The 17,746-nt window shown below is 37.3% G+C and overlaps 4 protein-coding genes across 5 annotated transcripts in view; 2 read left to right on the top strand and 2 right to left on the bottom strand.

Moving 5' to 3' along the window:
- Positions 1 to 1,516: 1,516 nt before the first annotated feature.
- Positions 1,517 to 2,450, bottom strand: LOC134749101 (uncharacterized). Its single transcript, XM_063684008.1, has 2 exons — positions 2,244 to 2,450; positions 1,517 to 2,092 (listed from the first exon to the last, which is right to left on the bottom strand). The coding sequence occupies exon 2, from the start codon at positions 2,090 to 2,092 to the stop codon at positions 1,517 to 1,519; it is 576 nt and encodes a 191-aa protein (XP_063540078.1). The 5' UTR covers positions 2,244 to 2,450.
- Positions 2,451 to 2,804: 354 nt separating this feature from the next.
- On the top strand, positions 2,805 to 4,324 carry LOC134749112 (swi5-dependent recombination DNA repair protein 1 homolog). The gene is made up of 2 exons (XM_063684017.1): positions 2,805 to 2,904; positions 3,335 to 4,324. The coding sequence occupies exon 2, from the start codon at positions 3,341 to 3,343 to the stop codon at positions 4,322 to 4,324; it is 984 nt and encodes a 327-aa protein (XP_063540087.1). The 5' UTR covers positions 2,805 to 2,904; positions 3,335 to 3,340.
- A 5,172-nt stretch (positions 4,325 to 9,496) lies between these two features.
- LOC134749121 (uncharacterized) lies at positions 9,497 to 11,525 on the top strand. The gene is made up of 2 exons (XM_063684027.1): positions 9,497 to 10,374; positions 11,036 to 11,525. Exons 1-2 carry the CDS (start codon positions 9,497 to 9,499, stop codon positions 11,523 to 11,525), a joined length of 1,368 nt encoding a protein of 455 aa, XP_063540097.1.
- Positions 11,526 to 12,811: 1,286 nt separating this feature from the next.
- The window catches only part of LOC134755353 (scavenger receptor class B member 1-like), a 106,555-nt gene continuing 101,620 nt past the window's right edge, over positions 12,812 to 17,746 (bottom strand). For both annotated transcript variants that reach the window (XM_063691885.1, XM_063691884.1), the window contains exons 11-13: positions 17,089 to 17,207; positions 15,647 to 15,772; positions 12,812 to 14,928 (exon numbers count right to left, since the gene is read on the bottom strand). In XM_063691885.1, the coding sequence (XP_063547955.1) occupies positions 14,665 to 14,928; positions 15,647 to 15,772; positions 17,089 to 17,207 (509 nt within the window). In that variant the 3' untranslated portion in view covers positions 12,812 to 14,664. The remainder of the gene's footprint in view (positions 14,929 to 15,646; positions 15,773 to 17,088; positions 17,208 to 17,746) is intronic.

Consider the following 17,746-nt stretch of genomic DNA (forward strand, 5'->3'; position numbering starts at 1 on the left):
TAATATGGAGTTTTTGGCATTGCAGCGTAGTTCTGCTGCTGAACATGCGGCCAATGCTGAGCGCTGGTGAAAACTGCCACCGTCGTTGTAATAGTAAGAAGTATCAGAAACATAGTCTGAAAAGAAAACCTCAATTGTAAGTATGTATTTATCGCTTTTTAGGGTTCCGTATGCAAAGGGTAAAAACGGGACCCTATTACTAAGACTCCGCTGTCCGTCTGTCCGTCTGTCCGTCCATCTGTCCGTCTGTCTGTCATCAGGCTGTATCTCATGAACCGTGATAGCTAGACAGTTGAAATTTTTACAGATGATGTATTTCTGTTGCCGCGATAACAACAAATACTAAAAACAGAATAATATAAATATTTACCGCACTTGGCCGGTTTTTTATATTGCCGACGTGCATGTGTCTAAATATTAAGCCCTTAGACCACTACAACACTACAACCCATACGCACGCAAATACTATCGAACTAAAGAAGTACGAGGCAGTAACTTTTTATTAATCTGTGATACGAGTACACATATCTTGATCCGGGTTTAATATCCACCTGGATGGATCAATCAAATTATTAACAGATGGATCGTCTATGTTCCTACTTAGGCGGTGTGTGTTCCACAGTGGATTTCCGCTGAGGTTTAATTTTCCAATTTCTTATAAAGTTAATCAAAATGTAAGTTTACCTGCACGTGTGTTGTTAGACTTCAACGAACATAGACTGCGCTAAAAACCATGCTGCGAAGAAAATCGCAGCTTCTACGTAACACTATTCATATAGGTACCTATCTAAACCACACATAGGTGCTGCCTACTTATGTACACTAGATACTTATGTAAGCTGTATGCGCAATAAGAATAGGAACGACTCTTTTGGTCGAAAATTTCAAGTATTTTCCAACTCCTATGTATTTTGCACTTTTGATCGGAATTTTTAAGTCCTTTTTCCTTGGGCCTCCTGCGGTACACCCTGAGCCATATCCACATTTCCCTGTGGGGTTTCTTTTACTCGGAATCGTTATGTAGTAAATTCAATACTTAAATGGAATCATCATCTTCCTCGCGTTGTCCCGGCATTTTTGCCACGGCTCATGGGAGCCTGGGGTCCGCTTGGCAACTAATCCCAAGAATTGGCGTAGGCTCTAGTTTTTACGAAAGCGACTGCCATCTGACCTTCCAACCCAGAGGGGAAACTAGGCCTTGTTGGGATTAGTCCGGTTTCCTCACGATGTTTTCCTTCACCGAAAAGCGACTGGTAAAAATATTAGATGATATTTCGTACATAAGTTCCGAAAAACTCATTGGTACGAGCCGGGGTTTGAACCCGCGACCTACGGATTGCAAGTCGCATGCTCTTACCGCTAAGCCACCAGCGCCACTTAAATGGAATAAGTTACATAAATTAAAACACACTACATCTGAAACAATTATACTTTATACAAATATTACAAATTTACATTAACGTACGCTTTTATCAATTTATTTACACTGAAACTTTAATAGTTGTAGGCTGCCTTTTCACTGCGACCGACGAGACTTAAAACGACGCTTCCGAACCGAATCCTTTCCTTCAACCTCATCACTCTCACTATCCCTGGTTTCCAGCGCATTGGGATCTGAGTTCTTTCCTAACTCCAACCAGTCCTTAGCCCGATCCTTCTTTATCTTTTTCTGATATACCACATATCCATCATTGGTCACGTAAGACACCACCGGCGTGAGAACCTCACGTCTTCTTTTGTCTTTAGCTCTACTAGTAAAATTAATTTCAAGACTTTCAGACCCAGACATAGATCGACTATCATCAGAACTAGATGAACCGGATTCCGATTCATAACGTTTCTTCTTTTGCTTTTTCTTAGGTTTCTTTGACCTTTTTGACTTCCTTGGTCTCTCTCTAAATTTATCGGCTGTACGTGAATGGTATGGCATTACGACGCTTGGCAGTTGTGGCGGGCCGACTATTGGCATTTGCATTGGCACGGGTGGCATGCCCATTTGCATGGACATTGCTGAAGGGAATTGCATTGGGAACTGGGCTTGCGTGTGGAAGACGCGGAGTGTCATGAATAGCGTGACCTGGTGGAGGTTCATCTGAAAATATACATTTACTTTAAGACCTTTGGAATATGAATTACGCTTTGTGTACAATTTCATGATTTGGAATATAAGAAGATGTTTAAGAATATCTACAGATAGGTATAATGAAATAAAACCTTAGAGGGCCATGATATAGGCTACATACCTTGATATATTAATTAATATAGTTGACATATCAAACTATATTATATATCAAACTTAGAGCGGCAAGAACTAGCGGAGTCAATCAAAATTCGGACGCGACTAAGGAAAACCGATAATACATCCTGTTAAATAGCGTAATTTTAGCTCAACACAATGAGATTATTATGTAAGTTCATATGTAACATGCTTATAAGTAAACAAACATACATATTCGGCTTAAATCTAAACGTATGAGTATTCACATAACAACAAATGTGTATTAACGAAGAGCATAGACATCTAGATATGTAGCAGCTACCATCATGTATCGGTCAAAGTTATGCTGGTTTTCTAGGCAATTTTGTAAATGGCCCCATGACTAAGTCAGTCTATAGGTATAAGTGTATATCGTACACTTATAGATCCTATAATCCCGATTTACGTAAGCCAAATCGACAATAAGCACATTGTATGCTTGATTTGATTACGTAAATCTTACGTTATCGACTTATTGTCCCCTGGCCACCTGGCCTCATGGTTTTTGGTTTACATAAAAGCGCCCTTCTGCGTATACACATTTCAAGAAACGCTTTGGAGAGAGCAATTGGGATAAATAGACGAATCTAAGTTAGGTACGCTGTGAAAAAAGAAGTCGTGGTCTCGAACTTAATGGTATTGATAAGGTATGTTTGAAAAACTTACATTTAGTAGTTCATTAATCATTATAATAGCCCTGGCGGCCTAGCCAAGGTGCCGATCGCTTGCGCTTCGCCATCGACCCGCTGTGTGTCTCTCTGTCACTCTTCCATATTAGTGCGGCAGTGACAGTTGCGTTTCGTTCGCTACGTAGCGGTAGCGATTGGCATGTTATCTCCGGGGCCTGATCTAAAATTAAACGGGTAATTTTAAACTCTGGTATATTATACTGATTTAAACTTTCACGATTTCTACATATTATAATTCTCGTATATTATATTTGTCCGTGCTAATTAAATATAGTTTGCATAAGTAATTAAGTAGGTATGTAATGTCAGTAGAACGTGAAATAGTATCTAGTGAAAATTCATCAAATGCTTCACATATATTTCATAAGTTTCATCCTCTTTTTCACAGATTAAAATGGCCAGGAAACTGCGCTCCTACGCAATCCTGGTAAGCTTCACGGCAGTCTTCGCAAAAGACCCTGAGCCTGAACTGCCACCATGTCCGACCAACTTCCAATTCCTCCCTCAAACTCTGCCAATGCACTGCAAGATGACCAGCCAGCCTTTCCAATCACCACCCTTGCCTCCTCAGTTTCCTCCTTTCATGTCTGGCCCACCAGCAAATCCAGGGAATCCTGTCCCTAACCCAGAAAAACCTCTGTCTGCTCCCTTCCCTCCACCAATGCCTATGGGAATGCCTCCAATGCCCATGGGAATGAGCCCACCGCTACCCATGGGTCCCATGCCTATGGGTTTACCTGGAATGCCCATGGGCATGCCAATGCTCGGTGGTCCTCCACAAGCCAAACTTCCAGTCATTGTCATGCCTTTCTACTCTCCTGATCCAGCTTATAAGGATCCTAGAAAAGATCCAAGAAAGCCTTCTGAACCCTACAAGAAGAAAGTCAAGATTATCAAGAAATCACGTCATCACCATAACTCTGATGACTCAAGCTGGGAAACTGATTCAAGCGAAAGTTCTGACACTGACTCGAGTGACTATGACAGGAAACGTTGGAATTGGAAGAACCGCAGGTCTATGAGGAGACATAAGAAAATTAGGCATGCTAGAAAACAGGAGTACCTAACACCTGTCTTGCAATATGTTAGCAAAGATGGATTTGTTGTATTTGAGAAATCTATTTCAAAAGGTGAAGCAAAGGATTGGTTAGGTGATAATAAAGGACCTAATGAAGAAACAGGTAACGTAGATATAGCACAAAAGACAAACAATAAATATGGTAGAGTTGAAGATGAGACGAGGCCAAATAAAAATGTTAATACTAGAGACTTGTCAGAGGCAAATCATAAAGAAGTGAATAAAAATATTCAAAGACTGCAAAGAAAAGCTCGTCAAAAAGAAATACAACAAGCCATAAAACATAAACAGGAACAGTAATATAAATGTAGATGTACTGTATTTATACATCATTTTGTACTTTTATAACTGTAAATAAATTATTATATTTGCATGAAGATTGTGTTATTTCAAACGTGAAATAGGATACCTAGGTATATAAAAAGGCGTATCGTTAACTCATAAATAATTCATAATTCAATGAATTAAGTATATTGCAACATATGTACATTATTTACCTGAGGACCAGGATAATTACCTACAATAAGGTCGAATTGCTAGACTTACTAGGTACCTATAGTTCTCAAAATGGTTCTCTAGTGTTAATGATTAAGGTCTCGTCTTCGTAAGGTCGGATTTGCAATAGGTACATTGCGTTATTCGATTGATCGATTGAATACATTGCTGAACTAAAAACCGGCCAAGTGCGAGTCAGACTCGCGCACGAAGGGTTCCGTACCATTACGCAAAAAACGGCAAAAAAAATCACGTTTGTTGTATGGGGACTTAAATATTATTCCGGTTTTAGTATTTGTTGTTATAGCGGCAACAGAAATATATCATCTGTGAAAATTTAAACTGTCTAGCTATCACGGTTCATGAGATACAGCTTGGTGACAGACGGACAGACAGACAGCAGTCTTAGTAATAGGGTCCCGTTTTTTCCCCTTTGGGTACGGAACCCTAAAAACGCATGCCATTTATTGCAAGGTCTGCATGTAGAAACCTTTAACGTTTCAATTTAAAACAAAATTTAAAACAACCTTCAGCAAAATTTTCGAAATCAACCGAAATAAGTTTGAAATATGTAGGTGACACAAATTAAAATATTTTCATAAAGTAATTTAATTTGTTATTAGTGCAAACTTTTCTTCTTATGGCAGTATCAACTAAATGCATTTTAGACGCAACAAATATGTACTTACTCGAGATTCTTTTGAATTCTATCTTGCATTGTTCGTGTTAAAAATGAACGAGTCAAACTCTGATAACGTTCAGTAGTTCATTGGACGTTCACGCAGATGGTCAGTTTTCATCTACGGGTAGGATTTAATTACCATGCTGGTAAGTGGTGATCCAAAAATACGTTAAGGGTCGGTTCTCCATACAAACGTAGTTCCGCTCTCATTTTAAAACGACTAGCTAGATTGCCCTGAAACTTTGTACTTACATAAGGATAAGGTTTATCTATGTCTGTAATTATTTTATGTAGCTTCAGATACCATAGTTAACCTTTTCGACGCCGTGTCAAACACAAAAGCTGTCAATTCGGACGCCACGTCACCAAAGCGTCAAAACTGAAATGAACTTTATGCACAAGCACGTAGGTTTATGTTGCTCTGTGGTCTTTGACCGATTAATCCGTCTTTGGCGTTAGACCTGCGGTGCCGACATATCCGTCATTGGCGTCCAAAAGGTTAAAAAAATACAGCGAATTTGTTTCTAGTTCGGGTCTAGTTGTTGATGAATTTAACAAATGTTCGAGTTTGTGTAGATTTAGATTAGGCGGCGCGTCAAAACTATTAGTAGATAAGGAGCTAACTCTTCTTTTTTTCTTTGAGCTTAAATAAATTATACAAATGTTTGAAAATTAGGAAAGCCGGTGGGATAGGAGTTCAATTGACACTCCAGTTCTCCATACTCCATAATTTAATGTCAACATCAAAAAGTATTCAAATTTAACGTAAAGTACGATTTTTCAAATAATATTAGTAACATATTTTTTTATTAAATAATTACTTTAAAAACGTATATTCTACTAAACTACTCATCTTCGTCTTATAGTTATATACAGGATGACATTAAATTGGTGATACAAAATCAATGTTTTACATACATCTTCCCTAAACTAAGCCCCTCAATTAAGTCTGATGCTTTAAAAATAATCAAAAGTAATTTGTTAATTTTTTTTATTTTATCCCGTTTTTTTAGGCTTCACATGGTTATCCTAACATAATGATAAACAAAGAAAAGGTTAAATGATTTCAAATGAACATTTTCCTCTTTGGTTATCAATCACCTGCCACAGTTTATGATGTAAACGTGTCTGATTAGTACTTGTCACTTGTCAAAGAAAATAAGATTTTATACAAGATTTCGGTTTTACAACAAAATTTAAGATAAAATTATTCTCGAGAAACGTGTTGACGATTTTGCTACAAGAAGTGCCGGAGCAAAATTTGGAGAATCCTCATTTCCGGCAAGATGGTGCACCAGCGCAGTTTGCTCTAAGTGTGCGAAATCATTTGGAGCAAGAGTTCCCTGACAGATGGATTGGACGAAACGGCCCAGTCGCAAAGCCGTCTCGAAGTCCCAATCTTCGCATGGCCGACTCGACATCCTTTGCGGGGCGAAATTAAAAGGAGAGTGTACGCACGGGAATCAAATACCGTCTATGAACTTCGCCAAAAGATAATTGAGGTGTTCAATTCTGTGAAAGCCAATGCAGACTCAAAATAAATCATATGAATTAGACTTCGTGTCCAGGAAGGCGGTGGGCATTTTGCACACATCTTAAAATACGTTTAGGTAAAGTAGGTGCACACTACTTATTGAAACGTTGGTATTTTAAGATTCTGTTACATTCGGTAGATTACGTACATTAATAAATAATTTAATTTAAATTGATTCGCTTATTATTACCATAAATGTATCAGGGTACATAAGACTAAACAGCTTAAGGCCAGTCCAGACGGGAACAGTTTTGTGCTAATCTGATTAAATTGTCTGATCAAATCAGGTGGTGTGGATGCAAACGCCAATTTGGCCCGCCGATTCCCCTTTTCTTCGATTGTAAGATTATGACCGATACAATGGAGATTTGTGACGCCAGTAGGCGCGTTTACGGGCATTATTTTTTAATTTAGAGCACTAAAATGTCACCATAATTCTCCCGTCCGTCTGGACTGGGCTTTAGTTACACGAGTGTCACAAATGGTGATATCGATAATTATTAACTTACATTGAAAACATCGAGTGACAGGTATGACAGTTAGGTATTTAACGTGGGGTAACCACACTTCGGGACTTTAATTATTTGTTTTATTAGAAAATTAGCGATAATTAAATACAGCTAATTTTAACAACGGAGTTACTGTAGTATACTATTGGGCATTAACTGAGCCACAATCAAGTGTTTTGTATCACCAATTTAATGTCACCCTGTATAATAAATATTTTCAAACAATAAACACTGACATTAGTTTTTTAATGCATTGAACATTATGCAAATCGAAATATTACATTTTATAGCTGATTCGAATATTGAATGGCTATGTTACACAACCTCAGTGGTAGGGTGCCAGTATTTTGCATACAGATTTAATGTTTTATATAACTTGGTTCCAAAATGTATCCGTGTGTTAAAGTTAAAATCATAGATCACTCGAGTTACCTTAAACCTCATCGATTACTGGACATTTTCTGTTAAAAATTAGTACTACAAAATGGACGTAAGATTTTGAATAATAGTTATTTGTTATACAAGGGTGCAAAGTTGTATTTTACCCGCGAGTGTGGAATTGAAACACGAGCACGCGAAAGGATTCTATAGTTCTATTCTAAAATAGAATCCTGAGCGTAGCAAGTGTTTCAACACACGAGAAGTAAAATACATTTGCACCCGTGTGTAACACAAAACTTTTCCTCTCACTATAGCGAGGAAAGTGCAACATCCACAGGCGTTAGATCATCTTCATCACTGGAATCACTTATTTTGTACGATATTATAACAGAAAACACTGGAAATTCTGATTTTTGCGTGAGTCGGTGAGAATTGTTTTTAAGTAAAAAATTTGTTGACAAATGACAATGTTGACATTTCTGTTCTGACCTGACGTATGAAATGTCAACGATGCGTTTTGAAATTGCATCGACTCAACTTGTGCGTTCAGAATTATATTTAACATCATTATAAAAAATCTAACGTTTCTTATGGAATTTTAAGGTTTATGACTTAAAATTATTAAATAAAGCTAAATTTGGTATTTTTTATTAGATTCTCAAACCATTTATTTAATGATAATTAATATCGAACGAACCATTTTTATGAGCGTTTTACGTTTTGTTATCTGTCAAGCTACTTAAACACGCTCCATTCAAGGTCAAATTACTTTCCCCACTTGTGGATAAAATGCGTTTTTCCCCGCTTGTTTTAAAGGATAAAAGACGGCTTTCCGAGCTAGTGAGGGGAAAATAAATAAAACTGTTAATTAAGTAGTGGGTCTAGCTAGGTATTAACAAGAGCTGTGTTTCTTATTCGGTGATCTCTGGAAGCATTTAATGCGTTCCGCGAACGTTTAATGCGCAGCATTTAATGCGTTCGAATTTATACCACTGCGATATTTTTGTGAATTTGTGATATTTTTAAGTGGAAATAACATGTAATTTCCAATTGGGAATAAATATATCTAATCTATAAACCGTACAACCCTTTGTGGTCTTTATCCTTCATACATAGCATCCCAAACAGTGATTTTTAGAAAATATGAAACTTTGTTGAGTGGTTTACACGTGGTTTATCACTTTCAACATATTACTGAAATGTTAAACCCGGCCACGACATCGCGCGGCGGCGGCAGCGGCGAGCGGCGGCCATAGGTTGGAGCGAGACACAGCGATCGGACCTTTCGTTCCCTGCACCTATGACCGCCGCTCGCCGCTGCCGCCGCCGCGCAATTTCGTGGCCGGGCCGTAAGAGCACTGAATCGAAGTGTCAGTTGTAAGAGTCTAAAAACACAAGATAGACCTAGTAACTACAAAAATAACAATTCATTATTACTTACTTTACTCAAACTTAAACTTAAATATTTATTTAGCAAATAGACCACAAGTGCACTTTTCATAATATCAATTTGTTTTACAGGAAATAAAAATAAATCACCAAACATCATAAATTACAAATATCAATTCAATTAAATATTAGATAATTACTTAAGAGACGTATACAGTCTCTAAATGACGAATTACAAAAAATATGATTAAAAATAATAAACAAACTGTCAAATACAAAAAAATCTAATATGCGCCTATAAAAAACGATTATCATATTAGCCTTGAGATGTATAATATATAGTCTCCTAGACTTTATTCGCTAAATTTAGAATATAAAGATATATAATATATCTACAGCTTTATTATGTCTTGTTACAGAGACCATGGATATCGGCAATCGTATTCTTAGTTGCCATGAGGACAGTAAATGTACAATTTGCGATGCCCATGCCAATGTTTCAACCAGCTCCTCCTCCACCGCCCATGATCATGATGGCGCCGCCGCCGCCACCTGTACCAGTCCCAGTTCCCTACCCGGTTCCATTCCCTGTTATAGTCACGAAGAAAACTACTACTACCACGACAACCCAAGCACCGAATGAAGCTGACGGTGATGGGAATTGTGCAATTGCATTACCTTTGCCTTTCGGATTCCCCATGCCTTTCGTGTTACCACAAGCCACTCCTCCAAGGTTCTGCGCTGACAAACCGAGGCCGAAGCAATGCCCACCCTGTCCACCGTGCGTGTGTGCTCCAAGCTGCACGCCTGCGTTTTATTCGTTTTGCTCCCCGTGTCATCAAAAGTGCAGATGTAAAAGTAATGGCGATACTCCGAGGCCTGAGCCCCCTAGACCACCACCACCAGTTCCTATAGTACCAGCACCCATGCCGGTGTATCCTATGGTACCTCCAGCTCCAGGGCCTATATTCATATTCCCCTTGCCACCCGCTCTTCCTTTCAGACGTCCGCCGCGAAAAGTACCCATTGATTCGAAGAGCGAAACAAGTGATTCATCAGACAGTTCCTCTGGCACAGATACAGATTCTGATAAAGATTGGCATCGGAGGAAAATACGAAAAATCAAAAAAAGCAAAAGACATTTAGGTAACTACAGAAAGAACGCTAGAAGTTTCGAAACGAGTGATGATATAGGGACAGTCGTACATGAAACGAAGCTTGTAAAACCTATGTTATCCTACATAAGCAAGCAAGGTAAAGTAAAGTTCGAAAAGAAGATTAGCGAGGACGACGCTGCACATTTGATGGGGTCAGAAACAGATAGATCAAAAAGCGTTGAATATCCTAAAAATAGTCGAAGGTCAGCTGTCGCTCGCAAAGACAGTAGAACTGTCATATTCAGTCCGCCGCCAAACAAGAAAATTACTAACCTCACAGTATCTTTTGACGTTGTTCAATAATTACAATATCACTTACTTATATGGGTAAAAGGTTAAATTCAAACTAAAGTAATCATAGAAAATAAGTGTTGGAATTGAACGGACCAAGTGTTTGAAATAATACGACAAACAGGTAATAAAATCGAGATACTTGATTGTAAATGTTGTAATTATTTTTAATAAATTTATTTTTATAATTTTTTGTTGTTATTACATGTATGAAAATTTTCACAGTCTACCTATTACGTATACTAAAATAGATGGATAGTGGAGTTTAGGTAAAAGAGTTTTTTTTTGGAACCCTAAATAACCCTAAAAGGGTCTATTTTTATTTTGTTGTTGTTTTTTTTTTCGATCCGATGCATGCACCTGGTCTGGAACTTGTATAACATTTTAACAATGAATGGTTACTTAATCAATAATCACCTTCAATAGATTTCAATGAACAATCACTCGTTATGTACACAAAGTTTCCGTATATCAAAGTACGGATCAATTCTGCTTCACCATTACCAAAATGCGCTCTATACTTTACGCAGTGTTTCTCAACCAAATATTTTTACCAAAATTTGATTTCCAAAGTTTGTCAGTAAATGGATTACCTTTTGATTACAATCAGCTGCTGATGCAACAACAAATGCAACCTAACCTCCAGAAACCTACAAATTTAAACAATACTGTTGAAAACACTACAGCATTTACAAAAAAACCTGGTGAAGTTATGAAGCCTTGCTGTACTGCAGCTGGTTGCTTTAACAACTGCCCTTACCCTCTGATACCTGTACCACCTGTACCACCTATGCCACTTATGTATCCACCACCACCACAAGCACCAATTGTGGTCCACGCGAGAACATTCTTCGAGCCTGTGGAACACGACCATCCGCCGCTCAAGGATATACAAAGATTGATCAGAAAAGACAGGAAGAAGTATAAGCGCAAGCATCAATATAGCTATAGTGATGAGACAGATGATAGTGATTATTACACGGATACAGATAGTGACAATCGTTCTAGAGATTTCGATTATAATGGGCGTCATAGAACTGTGATACATGTGAGAAGGCCATAAAAATTGGCATCCTTATAACGGAGAGTTGTTAGGTTTTTACGTGATTATTAGTTGAAGTTTTGGTGGGCTAAATTAATATTGTTTAAAGTACTCCGACACTTGTTTCTACGTAACATTTGATAAACTATGTACAATGATTTTCAATGAACAATCAACTATTACATTGTGTATAAAGCACAGTTCCCTTATAACATCTTCATCATTCACCATTTCAAACATGGGTTTTAAACTAGCGTCTATTCTTATATTCATATTTCTATGATTCTGACACTGATATTTTATTAATGTATGGATTACAAAGTATATTAAATTAATCGGAGACTTTCCTAATGAAGACATGAATGATGATATGAAGCAGCAGATTCAAAACGAAGTTTATACAATCAAATCCAACGCTGCAACGACACAGAACTCTAACGAAATTATGACTATTTCTTGCTGTGCCAATCTCTCAACAATACCACCACTACCAAACACCAAAATTGTACCACTAACAACAATATATCCTTCTACCTCACCTAAGGCACCTCACCTTTATATTACGGACCTGCTGATATCTATGAAATGCTCCAAGATATACAAAAGCCGATAAAAGAAGATACAGCAAAACGAATGAAACGTAAGGTTTCCGAAGATAGTTGTGACAGTGATAGTGATAAAAAAGATTGCAGTGATGATAGTGGCAATAGTCCTAGTAGTAATGATAGCAACAGTAGTAATAGTATTTTATACAATCGTGATATAATAGAGAGCTTTTCAGTCGAGTACTGTGTTTAAGCAACGAAGCTTGCTGAGTTGCTTAAGTTAAGGTACGAGATTGAAAAACTTGATTATATCACTTAACTTAAAAAATAAATAAATATTAACTGCGACAAATCGACCTAGGTCCACAGTAAGCTCAATAAGAGCAAATAATTATATAAAAAAAATTACCTATAGAAACAAAATTTAAAAAAATGGAAATCTGTAAAGGACAGAATGCCAAGTAAAATTAAACCCTTCAAACGCCAAGAACCTTTAAAGGCGTCGTAAGAAGTCGTGCCCATGGCGTCAGCTGCTATGGCACCGTACGTTGTCAAAGTAACCTCCAAAATTTCGAGTATGTTATTTGCTAGCGTATGGCGTGCGCGTGCGCATAACGTTCTCGGGTTTGACAAATGGCGTTCAAAAAGAATAAATCTTCAATTAGGAATGGAGAATCTCATGCGATTTTTCGGAATGGGTTATAAACGTAAATATTACCTACATACATACATGTAGTATTTAACTTTTTTTTTCTGAATTAATCTCCATTGATCTCCATATTTACACTTATTTATCGCCGATGAGGTTTTGTAATGGAAAGATGTAATTTTTATATTATAAATTATTTATTTACAAAAGCATATTTTTGTACCATTGTTCCTTTTTTTATTTGTTAACATATTATTTTTAAAATTGTATAAAATGCAATTTATATAAATCCGAACCCAAAAAAACCCTACATACTTATAATATTTACATGGAGTGTGAGGACGTATTTAAAATAATATTTACGAATTCGTATTTAATTAAAACAGGACATTTGTTCAACAATCGATAAAATATGGTAAACAAAGAAATATATAATATAATCTGTATAATAAAGAAATTTTCGCAAGAAATTGGCAATTATACGAAATTTATACAATGTGTTATTTTATTATAACACAATCTGCAAACGAATTAAATATTTGTGATGATGGCAAATATAATATTTTATCTAGATAGTAATCTATAGGTAGTAAAAGTCTATTAATGAACACAGAAATATTTTAAATATGTTTTACGTGCCACCACATATCACAGTAATATTTATTTCTTAATTTGTATTCCCATCTCTCCCCACCTTGATCACGTGGGGCGGGGACAGATAGGAATACCTACACCCTAAAATAACTTAAATGGATCAGTATTAAATACTTAAAATCCTTAAAAAACGCATTTCCCCTTGTAAATTAAAATTAAATTTACGAATTTACGAAAATTACAAATACTATTATTTATTCTAGTGGAAAGTATCACTGCTTGAGCAAAACGGTGTAACCCTGTATTAGATACATTTTATGGTCATTCTCTGAGAATATGTCTGCCGTTGCGTCTAATTGCCACAACTCTTTCCATACATTTTGTATGGGTCGCGGCAATTAGACAGCAGACATATTTTTTGAAAAAGACCCTTTAAATATTTTAGTGCGTTTTTATTACAGATATGTAACTTGCGGAAAGTATCCAAAGATTTCTAAAATATTATAGATAATGTACCTATTTATTTTATTATTCCATGTCGAAATTTCGCAATTTATAAAACTTTTAGATACCACATCAGTTATCATGTACAGTCAAGTCAAGGGCATAAATATATATACATTCTCAAAGTTTCAAAAATATGTGTACGCTCTTACACCTTACAATAAAGTCGTGTTTACATATTTTGAGCCATTTGTCTGGATCGATATTTTTGCCTTCGACTGTATGGCAAAAAGTCACATGCTGTCCCTATGTGGCTTGCTTGACAAACATTAAAACGCACCTTTATGACTATGATATAGTTCTATGCTACAGCTAGCACCTACCAACGTATACTATGCCTAACATGGTGTGGTCTTGATGTAACACGAAAAAAAAATCTTCAGTTAATTTTGAACTAAGTACATGCAATATCAAGATTTCTACCTGTTTAAATATTTGCTCCTGTTTCAGTCCCACCTGGTAAAAAACATAAATATAGTCTCAAGATCTATTACAGCCCTATGCAAATCTGCTGTACACCAAATATGTCAGATTTGCCTCCGCTTTGCTTGCTTATAGCAGTTACGGCGATTATGCGCAGTGAGGCAGTACAACTACCTTATAAAGACCTCACAATTTTTTATGAATTGCGGCAAAAAAAACATGCGTTGCCGAAAAACTAATAATTTTCTTCAACTTTACTTTCACGTATTTCACCCATAAGGTTCCCTGCCTCCTAAAGGCCTTAACTCCGAACAACGAAAATCGAAATTTCGGTATCTCTATCGCCCTAATGCAAGAGCGATAGAGAGGATCGATTTTCGATGTTCGATTTCTGGACGCATTACATTTGGTTGTCTTGTTGATGACACAGCTCCGTCCTCAACTATCACATGAAACTATTGCTTTTAGAATCAAAGTCCATCAACGGAACGCACAGTATCGTCGCCTTCTTCAAATCACTCGGGGTCTGGTACTCAATAGCCCTTTCATCAGCGCAGAGCCACGTTCTACAGACTTGGACGAAGGAATAGGCGATGAGAAGGGTGCCGAGGATATACAATGATATCTCGACGGCTAAGAAGATCGCGGGTCCGGTTTTGTACATCAGGTTTAACTGGTCTTTGGTGTGTTCAGGCAGAGCTGGGAGTATCTGCAATAAAAAAAAGTCTGTTACGAGTAACATTGTTATGACCTAACGTTTTTTGGTTTAGCAAAATAAAAATGATTACCAATTGAACTCGAATACTGGCTTGTCTTGGAACTTTACACACCGACAAAAATACGGCAAAGTTACAGCTTTAAGATCATTTTTCCGTAGTCAACTAGGAACCCTTCTAGTTTCGCCATGACCGTCTGTCTGTCTGTCCGTCTGAGACTTTGCTCTGTGATCGTTAGTGCTAGAATGCTGCAATTTGGCATGGATATTTTGTCCATCTTGCAAAGTTTTCGTCTGACATAAAGATGATGATGTTCCTATATTATCCTCTAGAGGATGGGGGGGATTTTTTTACCGGACCAATTGCCTCTTACCACTCCTATTTAAGAGCCTGTTCATCCATCTTCATATATGACTAAATGGATCTTCCCCTTAAGGGGGGGAAACCTTCTGTCAAATCACGAATTCATTTTCTGCCAGCATAGGGTGTAACATCCACCCATAGCATAGGGTGTAGGGTGTGTTTGTGTGTGTGTGTGTGTGTGTGTGTGTAGGATATGAGAAAGAAAGGAGTTAGTGCTGAGGTGACGAAAGATAGAGGAGAATGAAAGAGAAAAACATGTTGTGCCGACCCCACATAACGTGGGATAAGGGCAGGAAGAGGAAGGAGAGATAGAGTGTATCATCCAGCCCTATTTTCTTAAATACTTACAATTTTAAAGTATCCAACGGGCACAACCATGCCGGACATGGCTTTCGCCTCATCGTTGAAGCTGACGTCTCCCATCACGATGTTTACCTGCACTGCGAACTCTGTCTCTATTACGGCTCCGATTTGCTGCAAATATCATAAAGTCATTTTATTTAAGAGATGAACACACATTAGACATGGGAGTATAGTATTATATAATCTGTGACATGGGGAAAAACATTTTGATATCAGTGACTGACGATCCCGTTCCAAAAAAGTCACAGTGAAAAGTCATCGTGACTTTGTCACGCCTGTTACCCGTGTCACTGCATGATATTTGTGACACGTCACGGCCCTGTAATGAACGTTATTTTTTTTCCGAACACTCCCGACAGCCCGATTAGAGCCGACGAGTTACAGTCACAGCGTCAGTAGCGTCACGCTCCGCGTTTGTCGTGATTTGGAGCAACAGAGACTGCGCTAGGAACAGTAGGAACGTATGTGATTTTGTAACGTTGTTCGTTTGTAAAAAGTCACAGTGACACCTTTTGACGGCGAGTCACGGTTACTTTGTCACCGTGACGTTATTTATCCCACACATGAACCTAGCTGCCGCCATACAATCAATTACATGAAATATCTTACGTAAATGTTCATGCCATATTTTATGTAATTTAAGCATGTCGGTTTAAAATGAGAGCGTGACTTTGATTGTATGGGAGCGGCTTTTTTTTTTTTTTTGGCACAAACAGTCATTACAGAAAAGTATAGTTATAAATTTGTTGCAACGGACCTGAATTAACTTAACTATAAGAAGAAGATGAAATTGAAAGAAGGAAGACGTCCAGTCTGACTGCTATCCCAGAACATGTCACCTTTAAATTTAAGTAAATCAATTAATTTACAGTAAAGTAACCTAAGTAAACTTTTTGGCGGCAGGTTTGTGTGACTCTTCGTGGGCTCGTGTGAATGTTGCTCTTGCTGATACAAAACCCCAAAGCATGCAAATAAATGTTAACGGCCTTTTAGCCTTGTCGATAGTGACTCTGCCTGCAAAGCTGCCTTCTTGGTTTGAATCCTGGCTATTTGTGTGTTAATCACGATTATTTTAATTTCTCATGAATTATACGAGCAGTACGTTCTATTAGAAGTATTGGAGAAGATGAAGGAATAACGATACTTCTGTCATCAAACAAAATAAAAAAATATAAAAAATGGCAAATTTCGTTAACTCGTAGCTAGTAATAAAATTGTAATCTTGTGTTGTATTGTTATGATTGTTATTGTAATTGTACCTATTTGATTTCAAATTCTAAACTGAAAATTGTGCTATAAAAATTATTATCTTATTATTTAACTTATTATCGTTAGGTCGTATTTTAAAGCCTTTTGGGAGTTCGTGGTAAAAGAAAAGTTGTATATATATACTTAGCATGAATTATTCAAAATTGATTGATCCTTACTGGTTCAATGAGAAACCGTCCTCCATGCTTGGCCTCGTCCGGTTTAAGGCCCTCAATCCGCTCGTACATTTCAGGAGGCGCCCTCAGGAAGTGCGCATTGGACATGGCGAGAGGCAGACCTGGAAAGGCAATGGAGTTTCATGCTTGTAGGCCGAACTGTGTCGTGTTGAGACTCAGGTTTAACCCTTAAATGCATGATTTAGGCTGAATCAGTAGTAGTTAATTATTTTAATTACTTAAAAAATACTCACATTAATAATATTTGTCGTAGAGTTATTTATTTTTCCTGCTATACAATGCCAATGTGACAGTTATGCTGTTATTTAGTATTCTAGAGTGAAACAATGATTACTTAACAAAAAAAACTATATTTAAAACTAAAAATTACAACTTTGTGAAGAATCCAAAATTTAGGGTAGATTAGAAATATTGAAGATCTTTGTGAGCTGTTTTTAATCAAGTTACATCTTCAACCAATCACTTTGGACAACGTACAAATATCAAATTAAGGATGACTCACGTTAGACCGGGTCGTGTCCGGACCGGAGCTTCCAGCGCTTCGTTTTCTATGGAAAGCATCACGTGATCACCTGTCATGTCATAGAAAAGTTAGCGCCAGAAGCTCCGGCCCGGACACGGCCCGGTCTAACGTGAGTCA

Source organism: Cydia strobilella, chromosome 2, assembly GCF_947568885.1.
Source record: "Cydia strobilella chromosome 2, ilCydStro3.1, whole genome shotgun sequence".
Classification (NCBI taxonomy): Eukaryota; Metazoa; Arthropoda; class Insecta; order Lepidoptera; family Tortricidae; genus Cydia; species Cydia strobilella.

Coding starts and splice junctions, on each gene's coding strand:
- LOC134749101 (XM_063684008.1), bottom strand. CDS start 2,092: ATGAACCTCCACCAGGTCACGCTATTCATGACACTCCGCGTCTTCCAC.
- LOC134749112 (XM_063684017.1), top strand. CDS start 3,341: ATGGCCAGGAAACTGCGCTCCTACGCAATCCTGGTAAGCTTCACGGCA.
- LOC134749121 (XM_063684027.1), top strand. CDS start 9,497: ATGCCCATGCCAATGTTTCAACCAGCTCCTCCTCCACCGCCCATGATC. Junction 10,375..11,035: donor TATCCTAAAAATAGTCGAAG/GTCAGCTGTCGC, acceptor TGATTTCCAAAG/TTTGTCAGTAAATGGATTAC.